This window comes from Apodemus sylvaticus, chromosome 13, assembly GCF_947179515.1.
Source record: "Apodemus sylvaticus chromosome 13, mApoSyl1.1, whole genome shotgun sequence".
Lineage (NCBI taxonomy): Eukaryota > Metazoa > Chordata > Mammalia > Rodentia > Muridae > Apodemus > Apodemus sylvaticus.
This window is the reverse complement of record NC_067484.1, coordinates 41,340,559-41,360,000: the sequence shown is the minus strand read 5'-3', so window position 1 is coordinate 41,360,000 and position 19,442 is coordinate 41,340,559. Positions and strand designations below refer to the sequence as shown.

General features: G+C 44.3%; 1 protein-coding gene and 1 long non-coding RNA gene across 4 annotated transcripts in view; one reads left to right on the top strand and one right to left on the bottom strand.

Annotated features, from left to right (window-relative positions):
* Positions 1-19,442, top strand: part of Gramd2b (GRAM domain containing 2B) — a 72,013-nt gene that overhangs the window by 22,456 nt on the left and 30,115 nt on the right. Inside the window, exon 2 of one of the 2 annotated variants that reach the window (XM_052155437.1) lies at positions 16,702-16,821. In XM_052155437.1, the coding sequence (XP_052011397.1) occupies positions 16,702-16,821 (120 nt within the window). Of the gene's footprint in view, positions 1-16,377; positions 16,822-19,442 lie in introns of those variants that run through there. The other variant, XM_052155436.1, reaches the window with a different exon arrangement.
* Positions 1,534-18,060, bottom strand: LOC127663739 (uncharacterized). 2 transcript variants are annotated; one of them, XR_007973009.1, is made up of 4 exons: positions 17,688-18,060; positions 4,394-4,641; positions 3,356-3,551; positions 1,534-2,946 (listed from the first exon to the last, which is right to left on the bottom strand). It is a non-coding gene; the product is annotated as an uncharacterized LOC127663739 (long non-coding RNA). The 2 variants fall into 2 exon arrangements; XR_007973010.1 differs by lacking the exon at positions 4,394-4,641.

Genomic DNA, 19,442 nt, shown 5'->3' with positions numbered 1-19,442 from the left:
GGGGGAAAAGGAAGAAACTCAGCTAGAAAGTACTAAAGAGGCAGGTCTCTTGATTGGCTTTGATGAGAGACAGGTCATCAGACATACGCATGACAGGAGCTTCCTTCTGAGGTCATCTTATGTGGTTCCTTAAGACTCTCCTTGTTGTCTCTATACCTGTGGAGAATGGACAGAACTTGTCTTACATCCAGGCTGGTAGGAGAGTTGTGTGCCGCCTGGTGGTCCTGATAATGATTTAGAACAGCAAAGCACAGCATGAACATACCTGAAGATACCTAGAAGTTAGAGGTATGTTTTCCAAGGCCACGTGTCTTTACTGCAGGTAAAGAATATGCATATCTTTGATGGAAAAATTAAAATCAAGAAATAAAGATGCCAAATGTAAGACTAATTAAAGCCTGCTTATTTCATTGTAAGGGGATTATTAGTTGTCTCATCTAAACCACATTAAATCTAAGTTTTTGAGGACTGGGCAGATGACTCAGCACGTAAGAACACATACTCCTCTTACATGGGATCCCAGTTTGGTTTCCAACCCCAACAATAGACTGCTCAGAGCTGCCTGGAACTACAGCACCAGGGGATCTGATGCCCCTGTTTCAGATTCTGGGGGCAGCCACATGCACATAGTAATCACACACACACACACACACACACACACACGATAGGTACTTATGCACACAAATTAAGTAAATATAAAAAAAGTATTACATCTAATTCTTTTGTTATGTGTGTTGATTGTATTTAAGATAGTGAGGCAGATACCTGTTTTCCCACCACAATACAGAGCTATGATTAGTTATGTGTTTTCTGTGTCTTAATGCATTCAAAATTTATAACAATATGTTAATATAGCATTTAGATATTATTGCTTTAATAAAATAAGTAAAATATGGAATTATTGTTGCTATTAATATGAACAACATATGGCAATAAATTCCTGGGAAAACAAAATACAAATGAGAGATATTTACTTTCCTATATGGTAAAAAAAATGTAATTAACACTTTTTTTTTCTTTTTTTCTTTTCTTTTTTTATTCGATATATTTTTTATTTACATTTCAAATGATTTCCCCTTTTCTGGACCCCCACTCCCCGAAAGTCCCATCAGGCCCATCCCTCCCCCTGTTTTCCCACCCAACCCTTCCCACTTCCCTGTTCTGGTTTTGCCCTATACTGCTACACTGAGTCTTTCCAGAACAAGGGGCCACTCCTCCGTTCTTCTTGTACCTCATTTGATGTGTGGATTATGTTTTGGGAATTCCAGTTTTCTAGGTTAACACCCACTTATGAGTGAATGCATACCATGATTGATCTTCTGAGTCTGGGTTACCTCACTTAGTATGATGTTCTGCAGCTCCATCCATTTGCCTAAGAATTTCATGAATTCAGTGTTTCTTTTTTTTTTTCGATATATTTTTTATTTACATTTCAAATGATTTCCCCTTTTCTAGCCCCCCACTCCCCGAAAGTCCCATAAGCCCCCTTTTCTCCCCCTGTCCTCCCACCCACCCCTTCCCACTTCCCCGTTCTGGTTTTGCCCTATACTTCTTCACTGAGGTAATTAACACTTTTAAACCTTCCCTTCCAACTTGAAAACCAAAAACTATACTGTCTTTCATTTGTTTTTCTTTTCTGTATGTTTGTTTGTTTTTTTATTTTTGAGACAGGTTACTTTGTAGCTCTGGCTGGCCTGAAACTCACTATGTAGACCAGGGTAGCCTCAAACACACAGAGAGTTCTGCCTGCCTCTACCTCCTGAGTGCTGAGTTAAAGGTGTGTGACTAGCTATTTGTTTTTCATAGGAGTAGAATGAATTGGTTTTTTTCTTAAGTAAATATATCTAGTTCAGGTTAAACCAAAGCCTTTTGAAGAAAACTGTTTTCACTAATGAATAGATATCTTGTTTTTAAGAACTGACAGCAATTTTCCTAAAAGTTAACTCTGGTTAGTTTTTTTATTTATTTATTTAGTTTTATTTATTTTTTTTTTTAACTGGATCTCAGCCAAGCTGGCCACACTGCTGAGCTCAAGTGATTTTCCTGCTTCAAGCTGCCAAATAGCCAGGACGGCAAGCAGGTGCTTCCACGCCTGACTGGTTGTTAGAAAAGGCATCCTGTGTTTTAATAATGCATAGTATTTATACACAGTACGTTTCCTCATGGCCCCATCCCCTCCCAGGCTGTGTTGATTCTCTGGTGTCATGTGGCAGAAGATGAGCCTGGCTCTGGGAAATTCCTGGGTGGTGAACACACTACGTTTCCCTCAGATACTTGCCGACAAGGATGTAGGAGACCAGAACACAGGAGACAGGAAATAGTAACAGTAGGTTTGAGTGGGGTGGGGGTGGGGCGAAGCCCTGAGGGGCCCCTGGAACACTCTGGAGCTGTTTGGGGTTTGATACCCTTCAGTCCAGCCAGGAAAAAAGGGCAGAGGATGGAATCTCTAGCTCTTAGAGATTGCACCTTTAGAAGCCACATTGAAGAGAGCCGCTTTCCCATCCTGTGCTTCAGGTCCAGATGTCTACTCCCACAGGCTACGGTCAGGACAGGGCAGCTGGGCTCCGTGGGGAGAGAGGCGGCCCTCAGAACAAAAGCAAACATTTGTTCCTTCAGATTCTGCCGCCTCCTATCTTGCGGTCTTGGCTTTGAGTGTCTATTTAAACTTTAAATGCTATTGCAGTATTAAATTAATAGGTAAAATATTCTCTTCTGGACAAACACATGGATTTTTACTACAGCACACTCTGCCCAGGTTTAAATGTTGTCATGGGTTTAATCTCACAAAGGTTTCAAACAAGAGAATTGGAACTTAATTCAAGAACAATGTATTTTAGCCTGAGGGACTGTTGTGCCCATAAAGTGTATTCGTGGCTCTCTCTGTGGTGTCTCTGCCCCATTCTCTCTTCTTTCTGAATTCCCACCTGGGCCTCATTCATTCTTCTCCTGGAAGAGAAAGCAGGTTTGGGTAGGCTTGCCTTGACTGTTTTCTATTTGTGAGGATTCCACTCTCTTAACTAGTCACCTCCCAAAGACTGCACCTCCTCACTTTCAGACTTGAGAGTTTCCATTGCAACAAAAGAATTGTTGCAATTCTTAGAGCTGGGCACTGTGGTATGTACCTGTAATCCCAACACGAGGGAGGCTAAGGCAGAAAGAGACACCATGAGTTCAAACACAACCTGGGCTATATCTCAACAGGAATTTTGTAGAAACACAAACATGCAGACTGTAGCATTACAGATGTCACTCTCAGGAAATGTACCAAACTCAGCGGTATCATGACTGTAAGCCGTGTCATCTCAGGGACCTGTCGGGGAACCTGTTATTGACCTAAATTCATAACTCTGCTCACCTCATCCTCGTTGACACTCAAGGAATATGCAGTGCATTGCTCGATCCTAAGCCACAAATTCACCCTCAGGCATCCCCCTGCTTCAGCACTTCTGGGATACTTGGTCTTTCATTTTCTCCTTCCTTGCACACTTTCAGCCTTTTATGACTTTTGCTGAAGCACCCAACTTCCTGGTTTTGAGATTCAGTAGTCTCTCCTATAAGAGAAGGTTCCAGATTCATCTCTGCTATGACAAACTCTGCTTAATTCTGACAGTCCAAAAGAGGTGTTAACATTATTTGGGATTTAAATGGAATTAATATGACTGGGACGGGACCCTTCTCATACGTGCCTGTTCTTCCTCCTATGTGCAGGATGCACTAAGTCCTGATGCATGTATTTGGCTGGATTTACGATCCCTTTCTTTTTGTGTAGACCAAATTCTCACGTGAAGTTTTTAGGTATGGCCTTACCCAGAGCCTCATGAAAGCACTGAATTGTCTCTTCTGGTGCCCTTGCTCTTAACAACTGCTTGCTTACAAATGGGACCTGTCGCAAATCTGGTTTGCATCTTACCATTCAAGATCGGCTATTTTGATTTAATCACCAGTTATAACTCTTTCTATGTTACAGCTCCAAAAATATTCCCAAGGACCTCATTGCTTTCTAAAACTTAAGCTTCAGTTTTTAGCTGTTTCTGAAACATCTAACCAACCCTTCCGTCTTGTCTGTTATTTCTGATGTTTACAGTGTTTAATAGCTGAAGGTTTGCTAGTATTGTACTTTTACTTTATCTCATTTTCCCCTTCATCTTATGCACTCTGCTTTTCTCGACTAATGCATCTATTATATTTAAAAAGGCAATTCTCCCCTAAACATAGCTTAATCAAATACATGTCCTCCAGCATATAAGTGTATAAAAAGTGATTTATTCTGATATTTGGCAATCACTAGTAAATGAACAAACACTGAAGACAAAATAACTGTGAAAAATAGTTGGGTGTGGGAGGCAGAGGTAGGAAGATGGCTACAAGTTTGGGGCTAGCCTGCTCTACCTACCTTGTTTAGGCCCACACCTAAAGAAGATTATATTCTGGTTTACAATTGAAATATAAGTGGTATATTTTGTTGGTACTTAGCAGTACAAACGAATATTCCCATGCAGAGAGTATAAGTAGCAAGAGAATTCCATCGGCAGCATCAGTCTGCCTTGACTGGAAATTGGACTCATCAGCCGCTAACACCTTGATATAGCATCTTCTTATTTTTCCGTGTTGTTTCCAGCTGTGCTTGGCCTCAAACTGCCCCTGCCAAGAAATTATTCCATTTGATAATTGTTTTCCTTGCTGTGGTTTCTACTAATAATGAAGACAGTTTTTCAAATTTCCATATGGTTTTAAGTCATTACTCACCGAACTGATAACTGTTTGAGAGAGAAATTTGTATAATACTAATTAATCAGGAGAAAGCCTGGAGAGACTGTCCTTTTTTTTTTTTTCTCCTCTTACCTCAGTGGGGCCCTCTTCCAATGGGACTTGTCACCCACAACTGAGAGGGACGTTGCCATGTAGGTGTGACACAAAATTCAAGGATAAGCTTTCTTTAAGTTGCAGATTCTTGTCCTTGGATTATTTTACCCACTGTCCAGTCAAGTGGACACTGGGAATGAAGAGATAGATTGAGGCTGATAGCAAAAGGGGAAGGAATGGGACCTGTCCCGAGGCCCGGTGGAGGAGCAGAGAGCACACCGCAGGCCTTAGAAGAACCAAGCACCAGTATGCTGAGGGAGACAGAATGGACTGTGAGAGAAGCCAGAGGCAGGAAGAGCAGCGGGCCAGGATGGAAAGTGGATGGAGATGGCGAACCCCAGAGGGACTTGGGTGACATCCAGGGCTCAATGAAAGGCCATTGCTGGCTCCCAAGCTGTGGTGTGACCCAGTAGAGGCAGAGCCTGAGGAGAGTGAATCAGGCCCTCACGTCCTAGAAGACTTGAAGAGAGTAGACTCTGGATATCATACTGAGTGACCCCCCCACCAGGGTGGAGGAAACCACAGCTGTGGCTGTTCCTCACTCCTGGATGCTACTCGGAGAGATTGGCTCTCCATTTGTCTGTTTTTAATGTGAGCTGCTTTTCAGTCAACTTTCAGAGTAGGTATCCTAAAAATGAAACACACTGGAGTAGTTACATGAGTTGCCTGAGGCTTTGAGAGACATGCAGTGTTAGGAAGTCGGACCGGAAGAGTGGGTGAGAGGGGACAGAGCCTCGTCCATATCAGTAGAAGGAGAGGGAGTTCTGTAAGATTCCTGGGAGACTGCTGTAGCTGTGGGCTAGACTCAACCCAGCGTTCCAGCCCCACTCCCACAGATCATCTCGCACTGTTCTGATTGTTGCTTCCTGTTAGCTTTTCTTGATTTTGTTTCATTTTTAGATACAGTTTTCTACCCGCTGACCACGTCTGACTATCATATCTAAAGCCAGATTCACAAAATCCTTCCAAGTGGGTTGTTCCCTCTTGCGAGCCTAGGATAGCTTCTGCGGTGCATCCTCCCCTCAGCTGATGGCCTTGGCTTGCTCGGATGTCTCTCATTGCTTTTCTTCCCCCTCATTTCAACATTACCTCAGGATTACCTCCCCAATGCAGTCTGTTTCCTGCCCTCGAATCTCCCACTCACTCTTGCATCTTCTTCGTCTTCGACCTCCACGGATGCCTTCTTTGCCCACTGATATATATAGAGTGCTCCAGAGATGTGCATGTATCAACTTTCTCATGAGGAATGGTGGGTATGCAACATCTCTTCCCATTCCTCCTACCTAATCCTCATTAATTAATCCTCATTAATCCCCACTGTCAGTCAAATGAAGACCCAGACATTCCTCTCTGCTTACCTAGGCCAAGCTTCATGGCCTGATAGCCTGCCACCGCTGCTTCTCTGGTTCTCCTCTACACAACCGGAAGACACTCTGAGTCCTTAGGCGACAGTTTCGTGGAAGCTGTCACTTACAGTGTGCTAAATTAAAGTTATTCTCAACAACAGCTAACTCCTCAGGACTTGACGATAAGAGTGTCCGCTTGAAAGGTTAGAATCTAGCATTCAGTCTTACACAGATTAGAAGAAATCCTCTTATTTTTAATATGCACTCTGTATTGTATAGCTATAGAGCCCCTTCCCCCCTTCTTTTTCTGTCTTTTTGCTTTGTTAAGACAGCTCTGACTATAGCTACAGCCTTTAAGCTTCCCATTTCCATCTTTAATGATCCTTACCCAGGTTTTTTTTTTCCTGTTTCTTTTTTCTGGTTGTTGTTGTTGTTATTGATTATGTCTTCTGTTTGAAATGCCTGTTCATTTAAAGCAAGAGGAAGGACCTGGCTTACACATCTTAATTTTCTTGTTTTGTTTTTTTCCTTTTGACTTTTTTCTGTCTTGACACTGACTTCCAGTACTTGTTAATGACAAGACTTCACCAAGAAGGTGGCCAGAGAAGGTGGCTAGTGAAGACTTGATGAGGCAACGGTTCCTCCTGGGAATTAGCAGGGTGGCTGTCTAGAGCATCAGAGAGACCAGGAAGGTCAAAGGGCAGGCCCTGGAGGATCTTACATACTTCTTATAAACTATGACGGGTTTTGAACTGAGAGTTAGTTTGTTGTTTGTTCCATTGTTGTCTGATGGGAGCAGTGTTCTGTCTTCTTTCTTTGAGGGCATGAAGACTTTGAGTCTTTTCGTCTTGTTTTCTTCTGTTCTCTAAAGTCAGCTTTCTTACACTGTTTCCTTTGTCTTTTTGTCTTTTCTTTCTTTCTCTTATTCTTTCTTTCTTTTTTCTTTCTTTCTTTCAGACCTTAGGTTTCTCCCACTACAAAATCTAGCCATCTCTTGTTGTCATGTACATTTCTTATTTAAGAATGAGGAATGGAGACATGATTAAAGCCCTACCCTTCCAAAGGACCTGAATTCAGTTCCCTGCACTCACATCAGGTGGCCCACAACGAAGTGTAACTCCAACTCCATGGAATCCACCACCCTGCAGTCATATGTGCACATTCACACGTGCAGGAGACAAAGGGAAGGGAGGGACAGAGAGAGAGAGATGGGGGGTGCGGGGGGGGGGGAGAGAGAGAGTAAAAAGTTTGTTGTTTTGGTTTAGTTTTTAAAACAGGATTTCTCCATCCTGGCTGTCCAGGAACTTGCTCTGTAGATCAGGCTAGCCTCAAACTCACAAAAATCCTTCTGCCTCTGCTTCTCAATTGCAGGGATTAAAGGTGTATGCCACCACTGCCTGGAAAAAAAAAATTTTTTTTTTTTTAAAAATCAATGACTCAGTCAAGTCTAGTATCATGAGCCTGTAAACCCAACTACTCTAGAGGATGAGGCAGGAGGATTACAAATTCAAGAGCAGCCTTTGCAACTTAGCAAGACCCTGTCTTAAGGTGAAGAAGAGTTGAGGATGTGACTCAGCACTTACATAGCACACTTAAGCTCTGGTTCAATCTCTACTGAGCAGAGAGGGAAATAAATATAAGAAAGGCCCTAGACAAGTCTGTCCCAGATCATTGTTTCTCATGGATAGAGTGACCCCTGCTTGAGGACAAGCCTGTCCCCAGAGGATGAGGGTGTACTCCAGGCCCATGCCAGTCCTGGGGACCTCGGTTCCTGTACTTCAGGTTTTACCATCTTTCAGTGATGATCTTTCTGATATCTTTCCCTCTAACATTATGCTCTTGACTGCCTAAGCATAGGCTGTGGAGGAGAGCTGTCAAAGATCCTTCACAGGCACACCTTGACTTGATCTAGTGTTCCAGAAACTTCTCGCCTACTCCTCCTTCTGCACCCAGTCTGACAAGCAGGTCTCTGTGCTGGTCCAAGCCACTGACACTGGTGTTCTGGTGAGGGATGTGTAAGTGCACATTGTGTTTCTGAGTTTCTGCAGCTCCTTGTTCAGACATGTTGGGGGACTGCTCTTCTTTTGGTGGTTTTATTTCACTGTTACAGCAGTGCTTTTAGAAGTTCTCATTGTAAAGGCCTTGGAAAAGGAGAAACAAGTATTGCTCCTCTTCTTCAGCTTCTTGAACTAGAAGCCTGTCTGATGTCATTGAAACCTTTGCTGAAGTAAAACATTGCTTGGGACATTTCTTTTCTCTATATGCTATTTATTTATTTATAAATGTATCAAAAAGGAGATACATATATCTATCTCATGGATGGCTTATTTTACTGTTAGGCTGACCACCGATATGCACTTAACTTTTCTCAATGTTTAAAGGTTTTTAAAAGTACAGGTGTGTGCGTGCATGTGTGTTCTGTTATGTTTTCAGGCACCTCTGGAAACCAGAAGAGGGTATCAGATTCCCCTGGAGCTGTAGTTACAACAGGTTGTAAGCCACCCAATATGGGTGCTAGAAACAAACTCCAAGCATTTGCGAGAGCAGCAAGCACTACAAGCTGATTGCTGAGTAATTTGTTGAGCCCCAAGATCATTTATTTCAAAAGACAAATAGCACAGGTTTTCTCTCATATGTAGAGCTGGATTTGAAATTATATATGTAAATGTGTGTATGTGTATAGGCCATAAATCTAGAAAGGCATCATGAGAGGAAACAGGACCTTAAGGACAGGGGGACAAGATGTTGAAATATAAATACTTGTGACATTAAAACAGAAGAGTGGGTGGGGACCAGCCAGAGGAGGGCAGGGGACATTAGAAGGACTGTGGAGAAGGACGATGAGGTGAACATAGAACTTGCACATGAGGAAATGCAACAATGAAACCCATTCTTCTCTATGCTTACCTTAGAAATTAATAAGTAAAAAATAAAGATTAAGTTTTTAATGGGATTTTTTTAACCCTTTATATTTGAAAGATCAAAAAGCCTGACACTGATCATTATTAAAGTTACTAGTCTTAGTCTATGTATCAGGGACTCTGCTATCTACTTTTAATATATATAGTTTCATACTTCATTTAGGGGAATGCGTAGGTATTGCTGTGTCTTGTGGGTATACACCCCAGAATCTCTACCAAGGGCAGTTTGGCAGTTACTATAACCTTTTTAAAACTCATGATTTCTGACTCATGAGTTGCATATATACTCTCCTATAGGTATATTCATACACACCACAAATATAAAGATATTACTTGTAGTGTTCTTTGTATTTGCAAAGACTTAAAATCTACTTAAATGACCACAAAAAGGAACTGGTTCAGTTATAATTCATTTGTTACAATGGAACTATATGTAGTTATTAAAAAGATGGGGGGGGGGTAGCATTGCCTTTAATCCTATCACTCAGGAAGCAGGGGTAGGTGAGTCTCTGAGTTCAAGGCTATACAAATGTGATGGTTTGAATACGCTTGACCCAGGGTACGGCACTATTAGGAGGTGTGGTCCTGTTGAAGGAAGTATGTCACAGTGAGGGTGGACTTTGAGACCCTCCTCCTAGCTGCCTGGGAAACAGTCAGTCTGTTTCTGGCTTCCTTTGGATGAAAATGTAGAACTCTCAGATCTTCAGCACCATGCCTGCCTGGACACCGCCATGCTTCCCACCATGATGATAATGAACTGAACCTCTGAATCTTTAAGCCAGGCCCAACTAAAAGTTGTCCTTTATAAGAGTTGCCTTGGTCATGATGTCTCTTTACAGCAATGGAAACCCTAAGACAATGGAAAAACCCTATCTAATAATAATAATAGTAATAGTAGTAGTAGTAATAAAAACACAAAAGAATAAGGACATTGAGTATGGTGACTACTGTCATACACCACAGGAAGCTGAGGCAGGAAGACCTCAAATCCAAGTCTAGACATGGTCGCATAGCAAGACTGTTTAATAGAGGACGGGAGCAAGGAGGGGATAATGAGAAAGATCTGTACAAACTGATGAAGAAAGAACACCAAGATACAGGACTTTCTTGAAGTTATTGTTTTTAAAGTAAAATTAACATGATGGCTCAGCAGTAAAGGTACCTACCACCAGGTCATCCCTGGGACCCACATGATCAGAGGGGAAAACCTAAGTCCCACAAATTGTCCTCTGACCTTCAGCTACACACACACACACATATATATACACCACACACTAATAAACAAATAAATAGATAAGTACTTTTCTTAAAGTTAGGGGGCAGAGAGATGGCTTTGTGGTTGAGAGCACCTAGTGCCCTTAGCAAAGGTTCCCAGCACCCATATCAGGCAGCTGTGAACTGCCTATAACTCCAACTCCAGGGTATCTGATGCCTTCTCCCAGTCTCTGTGGCATCTTCACTCATGTTTACATACCATAAACACACACACATACACACACAATTTAAAACAACTCTAAAACTTTTTTTAAGAGCAAGGTATAAAATAGTATGCTGTCTCTTACATTAATAATATGTTCACATTCATTTGCACAATTTTACAAGAAAGACATAGACGTTACTGTGAAAGTAGGTGCCTCTGTGGAGAGAAACTGAGGCACCACCAAGAAAGGAGTAGAAGAAGAATTTGTTTCCCTGTTTATAATATACAAACGGCATTGGTACTTACAGTAACTATTCTGAAGTAGAAATGTAGACACATAAGCTTCAGCTAGGCAAAGACACGCTAAGTTAGAACTATAAACAGAGGCAGCTTTTCTAGAATCTGTCTACACTGAGATATTCTGCACTTACCAAACTGGAGAAGCTGTAGGGTCTTCCAGTTGTCCTTGTGTCTGCTACCAACTTCTACACTTGCACACCTCATGTTTCTGGAGTGGTTAAGATCAAAGCCTGGGCCCTGTCAGCCCTAACAAAATAGTTTCAGCCACTGTTCTCAATATTCCAATTAAAGAAATGCATACTGGTGAAAAGAAGAAAAAGGAGATTTGTTCATGGTGGCTACCTTGGGGAAATAGAGCACATAAAGAGGTCTGGTAAACACCCCACCCCCAGCCAGCCTCCAGTCAGTCTTTGAGGTCCTAATAGGAGGTCTGGGTTTCAATAGAAGACAGAAGGTAAGTATAACTGGGCAGTGTTGGTGTGATCCAGCTGTCATTGACTGAGCCTCAAGCTTTCCCAAGAGACTGCCCCATGTTAGAACTGGGTGAGATTTCTATCTAGGAGGCAAATACTTCTTCTGTCTGGTATGGATTCCCGCATTTTTCTTCTTCCGGTGCAAGATTCTTTGGGAAATTCCAGCTCCTTAGGGACCGTCTTTTCAATAGTCTGACAGTCATAAAAAGAGTCAAGTGTCTCTTTCCTCTGCCTGGACTGATCCCGCCCGCACGCTACTTCCTCCTTTGGGTAGTTAGAACTTCTGTCTAATTTTTACAGAGGGTGTCCCCCAGCAATTCCCAGAACCCTCATCCATCACTAGAGGAGAAATCTGCTTCCCAAATAATGCAGCCTCGCCTGACCTTTATCAGGCCATCAAGCCGGCAGGCAGCACATCAGACAAGGGTCTATAAGGACCCCAGTTCAGTGGTTCAGTCTTCAGCAACAGGGCAGCACCTGATCTGGCTTTGACTGCTATAGTTCCATTTCCAGAAACCTATCCTGCATAATCTTCTTTGATGGTAAAAGACCTATGGTTTTAAAAAAAGAGGTGGCTGGAAAAATACCCCAACTTTAAGTAGCACAAGAAAGTTTTGTGATGTATTATTTTAATGCCCTCACTTAGACTAATTTAACCCGGAATTGTCGCTATAATTAGAAAGGATCATAGCTTCCTGGACTAAACCACAGGAAGGTACTTGATTTCATTCCCCTGAAAAGCAGTTTAATCACAGCTTCTGCCCAGTGGCAATAGGCTCCCCAGAGAAAGAAATGTTGAATGTCCTTTAAACTCCCAAGGACAATCACCAGAAGACATGCTGCAAGCCTCTACCAAAGAAATCTAATTCTGAGAACTTGTAAAATCTGAATTTAAGTCATCAGTAGATTAATGAGGTCTGGGAAATGGCAAACACCAACCTGTTGAGAAGGGTGGCCCGGCCTGTTTTTATTTGTGGATTGTGTAACAGTGTGTGGTGGTATTGTATTAAAGCCAGCTTATCCTAGCTAGTAGTAAAATGCAGTCTCTTGATAGGGAAGGGCAGGCATGTCTGTATAAGCCAGACATCTGAGAGTCCTCCTGTGAGTCTGTAAGGGTTTGTACCTGATTCTTAATTTGGGTTGGAAATGGAGAGAAACCTAACCTGCAGGCGAAGATAATTCCTGTGTTTTTGGCAGTTTGTGTCCTTCTCTGATACTCAGATTAGGTCTGAATCCTAATCTCTCTCCCTTAGGAAACTCCGAGCCCCCTCTAATAAAGATATTTCTTTTGAGTCTGGGTTACCTCACTTAGTATGATGTTCTCCAGCTCCATCCATCTGCCTAAGAATTTCATGAATTCATTGTTTCTAATGACTGAATAGTAAGTACTCCATTGTGTATATATACCACATTTTTTGCATCCACTCTTCTATTGAGGGATACCTGGGTTCTTTCCAGCTTCTGGCAATTATAAATAGGGCTGCTATGAACATAGTGGAGCATATATATGCACTCACTAATAAGTGGATATTAACCTAGAAAACTGGAATACCCAAAACATAATCCACACATCAAATGAGGTACAAGAAGAATGGAGGAGTGGCCCCTTGTTCTGGAAAGACTCAGTGAAGCAGTATAGGGCAAAACCAGAACAGGGAAGTGGGAAGGGGTGGGTGGGAGAACAGGGGGAGGGAAGGGGGCTTATGGGACTTTCGGGGAGTGGGGAGCTAGAAAAGGGGAAATCATCTGAAATGTAAATAAAAAATATATGGGATAAAAAAAAAAAGAAAAAAAAGATATTTCTGAGAAATACTTTTTGCAAGAGACTGATTGGATCTCCCAATTGATCCTTTCAGTCTTTGTCTGAGAAAAGGGTTTGTCTTCTTGTTTCAAAACAACGGACCCTGATTTTATGTTCATGATCAAGCTAAACCCAACTAGCTTAATTTTCAGTAATTCCCCAGAAAGCCATCGGGGAGCACTTGGTACCCTCCCGTGCACTGCTCCCTCAGGCAGGGCAGGGTGGGCCTTCACTGTTTGGATTCCCTGTGGCTTTTAGTCTTCTGCTGACAAGGTCTCCAAGGTGAAGAGCACCTGCAGGAAAGTTGCAGGTTGGAAATTAGCTCCCTTAAACACCTCAGCAACCTTTAAATAAACAACACCCTGAAACTGAATTGGCCCGTGGATGAAACTCACTTCCTCTTTGAGACAATGCACACATCCATCAATTTACAGATGCTCAGAAGGATAAAAGGCTCAGCTGAGTGCCCGGGACAAAAACAGAAGGTGCCTGAATTGTAAGGAACTTTGAGTACAGGTTCAGTAAGGAAGAACCAGGAGGAAACGAGTGGAGGGAGGGATGGGGTGGGCACCTGGTGAGTTAAGAAACCAACAGAAGACTTAAACTCAGAGCTTAAGATCTCGGAGTGCTGTGGCAGAGGACCAGAAGTCAGTTCCTCAATGCCTGTGACTACAACTCCAGAGAATCCAATGTCTCTGGCCTCTTGGGACACCTGCATTCGCATGTGCATATCCATACACAGATAATTGAAAACCAAATACATCCTTTCTAAAAGAAGGAAAGAGACCATCGGGTACGTGAAGGGGACCATGTAGGAAGAAGACTGTAGCCAGTGTGTCCCCGTAGGGTCGGCTGTCAGGCAGAGGCAGTGCTGAAAGACTGGCACATATTCAAGGAAATTCATTTTTTCCAGGGATATCACTGTTTGGATAGGGTGTTTAGAGATGTGTGCTGAAGAGTCCAGTGCTAAACTGGAGTCCCAGACACAGAACTGCCATGCGAGATGAACCCCTCAGAACCTGGTCCTGTACAAAAGTGCCTTCCCAAGCGAGGTCGGGTCCAGGAGGGCCTGAGAGCCGTCTCAGTATGGCTCCTCTACATCTTCTTGCTAGGCCGACTGTGCTCAGAGCAAGGTACATCTACCTCGGAGGAGGAGATATCGCTGCCTCCTGAGCGGCTCTTAGCTCTTTCTGTGTAACTGTGGTATGCAAGACAGTCGTGGCTCGGCCTCCAGGAGGCACTCTGAACCTGTGTAAAATGTAGCAAGTATTTTAAGTGAAGGGCGAAATGAAGTCAGTCTCCAGAGGATTTCTGCCTGGTGAGCTTGAAAAGGGGATGAAATGTGTCTTTCTTAGGGGGTCAGAGAGAACAGACAGGTGGCTGGAGAGATGGCTCAGTGGTTAAGAGCCCTTGAATGTTCTTCCAGAGGTCCTGAGTTCAGTTCCCTCACAGCCATCTGTAATGGGATCTGACTCCCTCTTCTGGTGTGCATGAAGACAGAGCAGTCATATATAGAAAATACATAAATAGACTTCAACTTCAAGACCTCAATTAAATTGACCCTGAGGTAATAAAGTACTTATTATTATTTATGACTTTAAAGCAAAGCTTTTTTTTTTGTCTTACTATGTAGATCAGGCTGGCCTCCTACTCACAGAGATAAACCTGCTTCTGCGTCCCAAGTGCTGGGATTAAAGGTGTGTGCCTCCACACGGGGCCCCATCAGAGTTCAAAGGCTTCCCATGCGTCTTTTGTCCTGTAATGCAGCACAAAGTAGACTAAGCCCTGTCAATGTACCTTCAGGAAAAATAGAGGACAGGTGTCTGTCCTTTAGTGTTTATCTACTTAGAAAAAGGCAAATACTGTGTAGAAAATGAGGGCACCAGCCATTTCTAGAATTATTAGTTGGTTCTACTTGTCAAATATGCTTGGTCTTGATCCCAATACCAGGATATGGTTCCCGCTGGGTGTAGCCCCCAGTGTCCACAGGACTGTGAAAGAAGCTTACTGAGAGCCCACAGGGAGCCTGCCCACGTGGTAACCTCCTGCCTGCTCCCATCCAAGTAGAAGCACCAAAAGATAAGTTAGGATTAAAACCAGCCAGTGTGCCACAACACCGCCATTTTATTGCATGTGCCTGTGGGTTCAGCTTCAGTAGGGTGCCGAGGACCTCAGAGGGGCAGCTGAGTTTTTACTACATAGGCTAAGATCAAAGCCGGTCAGGACCTGAATACTACCTTTGTTCTCCCTCCGTTTTCCTCCCCCACTTCCCACACTGAAGATCATCCCCGTGCTGTCCTCATCTGCCGACTGGGGTGCTTGCTTCAGCCATTTGTTGGTGGGTCAGTGAGCAAACCCTAAGTTCCTTCCTCCTCCTCCTCCTCCTCCTCCTCCTCCTCCTCCTCCTCCTCCTTCTACTTCTCCTCCTCCTCCTCCTCTTTCTCCTCCTCCTCCTCCTCTTTCTCCTCCTCCTGCTGCTGCTGCTCCTCCCTCCTCTCTCTCTCCCTCTCCCTCTCCCTCTCCCTCTCCCTCTTCCTCTCTCTCTCCCTCTCCCTCTCTCTCTTTCTCTCTCCCTCTGCCCCTCCCCTCCCCCTCCCCTCCCCCCCTTTTTCTCTCTCTCTCTCTCTCTCTCTCTCTCTCTCTCTCTCTCTCTCTCTCTCTCTGGCTCTCTTTTACCAAGGTCAGACCTAGTTTTTTTTCTGTTGCCTATTGGTCATAGCTAACTGCCATCCTAAACTCTGTTGAGTGAGTTAATATAAAGATGAATGAAATTCTTGCCCCACTTTGGAACTCCCACACTGAATGAAGTGAATAAATGGGTGAGTTGGGGTGGGAGAAAGGGAAAGAAGGTGAGTGGATGGATGGATGGATGGTGGATGGATGGATGGACAGATGGATGGATGAATGGAATGAATGAATGAATTAGAGAAAGGATGTGTTTACAAGCACCTTATAGAGGGACAGAACTCACACAGATGTGAGCTCTGTGGGCAAGCTACTCAGTGAGAGCCTCAGATTTCCCACCTATAACGTGAAGATAATAATTCCTACTTAGCCGGGATGACTATAAAGATTACAGTCGGTAAATTGCTTAGGGAAGTGCGTAGTTAAAACAACAACCGAAAGCGGGACGTCACAACTACAACAAAAGGTGATAAGTGACTTAAGAGAAGTGCAAACAAAGAGGGTGGGGGTTCCCAGCACCTGCAGGAGGCCACCCTTGTGTGCCAGCCACGGGGCGCCTGCGCCTGCGCACTGGGGCTCTCCCAGCCTCCAGGTGATTTGCAGCGCAGCACACGCCTAGGCTGGGCAGAGTTGAGCCGCAGGGACCCAGTGGCACAGACCAGGAGCAGAGCAATCCTAAGTGGCCAGACATTTACAAGTGAAGCAGGTGTCCCCTGCAGCTGCTGCCATTAAGTCTCCCACAGGCAGCCTTTAGAATGGAGTCTAGGACGGGCCAAGGCTGCCAGTGAGGGATGAAGACTATTTCTCTCTCCAGAACTCGAGACCACGTCCTCTTTTCTCTTTCCGCCTCCCTCTGGATGCCTAAAGTGAAGCGGTTTTCTCTCTTCTTCAGCTCAGAGGCTGAGAATGGTGTGGAGGACAGAAAGAGGCTCATCAAATCGCCAACAGCCCAATCTCCTACCTCATCTGTGGAGGCCGAGTCCCCGGACCAGAAGAGAAGCATTGGCCTGTGGTGAGTCTTCAGTGGACTCTCTGTTCTCCAGCTTTCAGAGAGCACTGGTATTTCTAGTTTTAAGATTGTCTTTAAGAGTGTGGCTCAACTGTAGGCAAACCATGCCCTAAGAAAACATGGAACTCTTCCTTCATACCCTGGTCTTCGTCCTGGTATCTCATAGCTTCCTAACAGCACCCTTTGCTGCTGTCCCTGAGCCTCTGCAGAAGGGCTGCTTCTTTCAGAAATCACTGAAGGAAGTGACCCACCACGGAAGCCACGAGGTCTCCTCTCAGCACAGAATGCACCCATGTCTGCTCAGCCTCCGGGTATAGGCACACCCGGCCCTCACTTTCCTGGGAGCCACAGGAAAGAACAGAGGAGAACACGTCCCATGGACCTGCTGAGCTACCGGTGTCCTGTGACTGGGGCAGGAGAGGAGACCTGGTTTGCCTGTGAGGTAGGAGGAGAGATGTAGTTTTTTTCTAATACATAGCTATAAGATCCATCATTCTCAGAAGCAAAAACTACCAAGGGGGAGCTTAGAGATGCTTGCAGACAGAAGAGTAGATTAGAGAGGAGTGTCTGGTTGTTGTTGTTGTTGTTTGTTTTCGTTTTTGTGAGTTATGTTTTTTGGTACTGGGGCATCAAACTGAACACACGCTAGGCAACTGCTCTCCCACCGAGCCGCATTCCCGGTCCCAAATGTGGATTCTAGAACTCTCCAATAAGGGTGAGTGATCTCCTCCCCACTGTTAGAACTGTGAGAACCACTGCCTTCTCCCAGTTTTGACCTCTGCCAGGAGACAATTCCTCACATCCTACGGTCCCCTCCATCCCTGGCTGCCCACCTGTATCTCCTTTCTAAATCAATGCCTGAGTCATACCTCCTCACGCGGGTCTCCTTTTTCAGTTATCCCTGTCGACTCTGCATACGGTGTGTTTGTGGTGTGTCATCTTTCACCATAGCTGTTTCCCAGCAGACCGTCCCACCCCGCTCATTAAATAACACCGCCCCCCAACAAGAGCTCGCGGTGTGCGCCCTCGCAGAGCTTTCGAGAGCTTTCGCTGTGACGGACCAGGCAGGCGGTCACCTGCTGGCCAATCAGAAGGAAATGCGGGGAAACCACGGGGTCTGCAGCCCACCACGGCGCGGCGCCGAGGGCCCTTCTCGGATGCTCTGCTCCCTCTGTCTGGAAACTCCTCACCGTTTCTTTTCGTGTACTTTCATTTTGCACTGGGCTCTGGTCTTGCTTGTGAGCAGCGATAGGAAGTGAGACTAGCGTGACTGAGAAGACACAGAGAAATCGGTACTATGCAAAGGAGCTTCCCGTTTGCTTCGCAGAGCAGCCTCCTTGCCACTGTTTGAGCCCTCAGAACGAGAACGGACCATCTTACTGCATTTGCCTACTGTGCAGGGTCCTTCAAAACATCTGCCTCGTAAAGCCATGAGCGTGTATTGAGTCAACAGAAGCGGTACTGGCCATCCTGCTTGGGTTTTTTTTTCTTGGTGTTTATTTGTTGTTTGTTTAGAGACAAACAACAAATGTAGCCCAGGCTAGCCTCAAACTCACAGAGTTCCATTTGCTTCTGCCTCCCAAGCACCGGGACCAAAGGTGTGCGCCACCCCATCCAGCATTGTTTTGTTGATATTGTTTGTATTCAGGGCTTTGTGTAACTAAGGCTCGCCCCAAACTCACTATATTCCTCAGGATGGCCTTAAATCATGATCTTCCTGCCTCAATCACCATCATATTTATCCAAATGCCATGGTTATTTTTAACAATTATAGAAAGTTATCTTTTCAGATCAAGTATAGGTAAACTTATAGTTTCAAAAAATAATAATCACCATAATTTCCAGAGAACGCACTTATTAGCTAGCTCAGAGCGAATCAAGTCTACCTACTGTGAGCTGCTGAGAGGGGCCTCTCCTGAGATTTCAGTGTTGTGTCTCATAAACTGCTGGAGAACCCTAAGACATCCTAAGTTGTTCTCAGAGCAGAGAAACCAGCATCTACTGCCACCCCCACTTCTACCATGTCCGTCCCCCTGAGCCATTTGAATTCCTTCAGGTACAGTAAATGTTTCAAATAGTGTAAAAGATATGGACACCCTCTGTCTACTGTCTAGCAATAAAGCAACGACATAAGCATAAAGCACAGTTGTGCACCAACTCTAGAACTCGTACATCTTCTCTCCGTGGAAATGGCTGTTCTCAGCTATAGAGTGGAAGACACGCAGACGCACACATCTGAAATGGAGAGCCGGGTTTAAGATCTCCTGCAGTCCAATTCCAGAATTCTGCCTTTAACAGTCAGGGGAAGGGAAGACTTAGAGATGTTCGTTTTTATTTCTTTTTCTTACTTTGTCACACTTGACTTTCTCTGTCTTCTGTGGCTAGGTGTTCTGTCTCTCTTCTCCCATTCCTCCTGTCCATTCTCTATGAACATTGGAGTCATGCTGTGGGGTGAAAGGTCACTAAAGGGTGGAGCTTGCATACACATTCTCTCTCTCTCTCTCTCTCTCTCTCTCTCTCTCTCTCTTTCTCTCTCTCTCTCTCTCTCTCTCTGCTGGTGCCTGCTGAGCTCTACAGCCTGGGCTGGATCTCCAGTGTTGTAAAATGATAAATGAAAAAGCGAA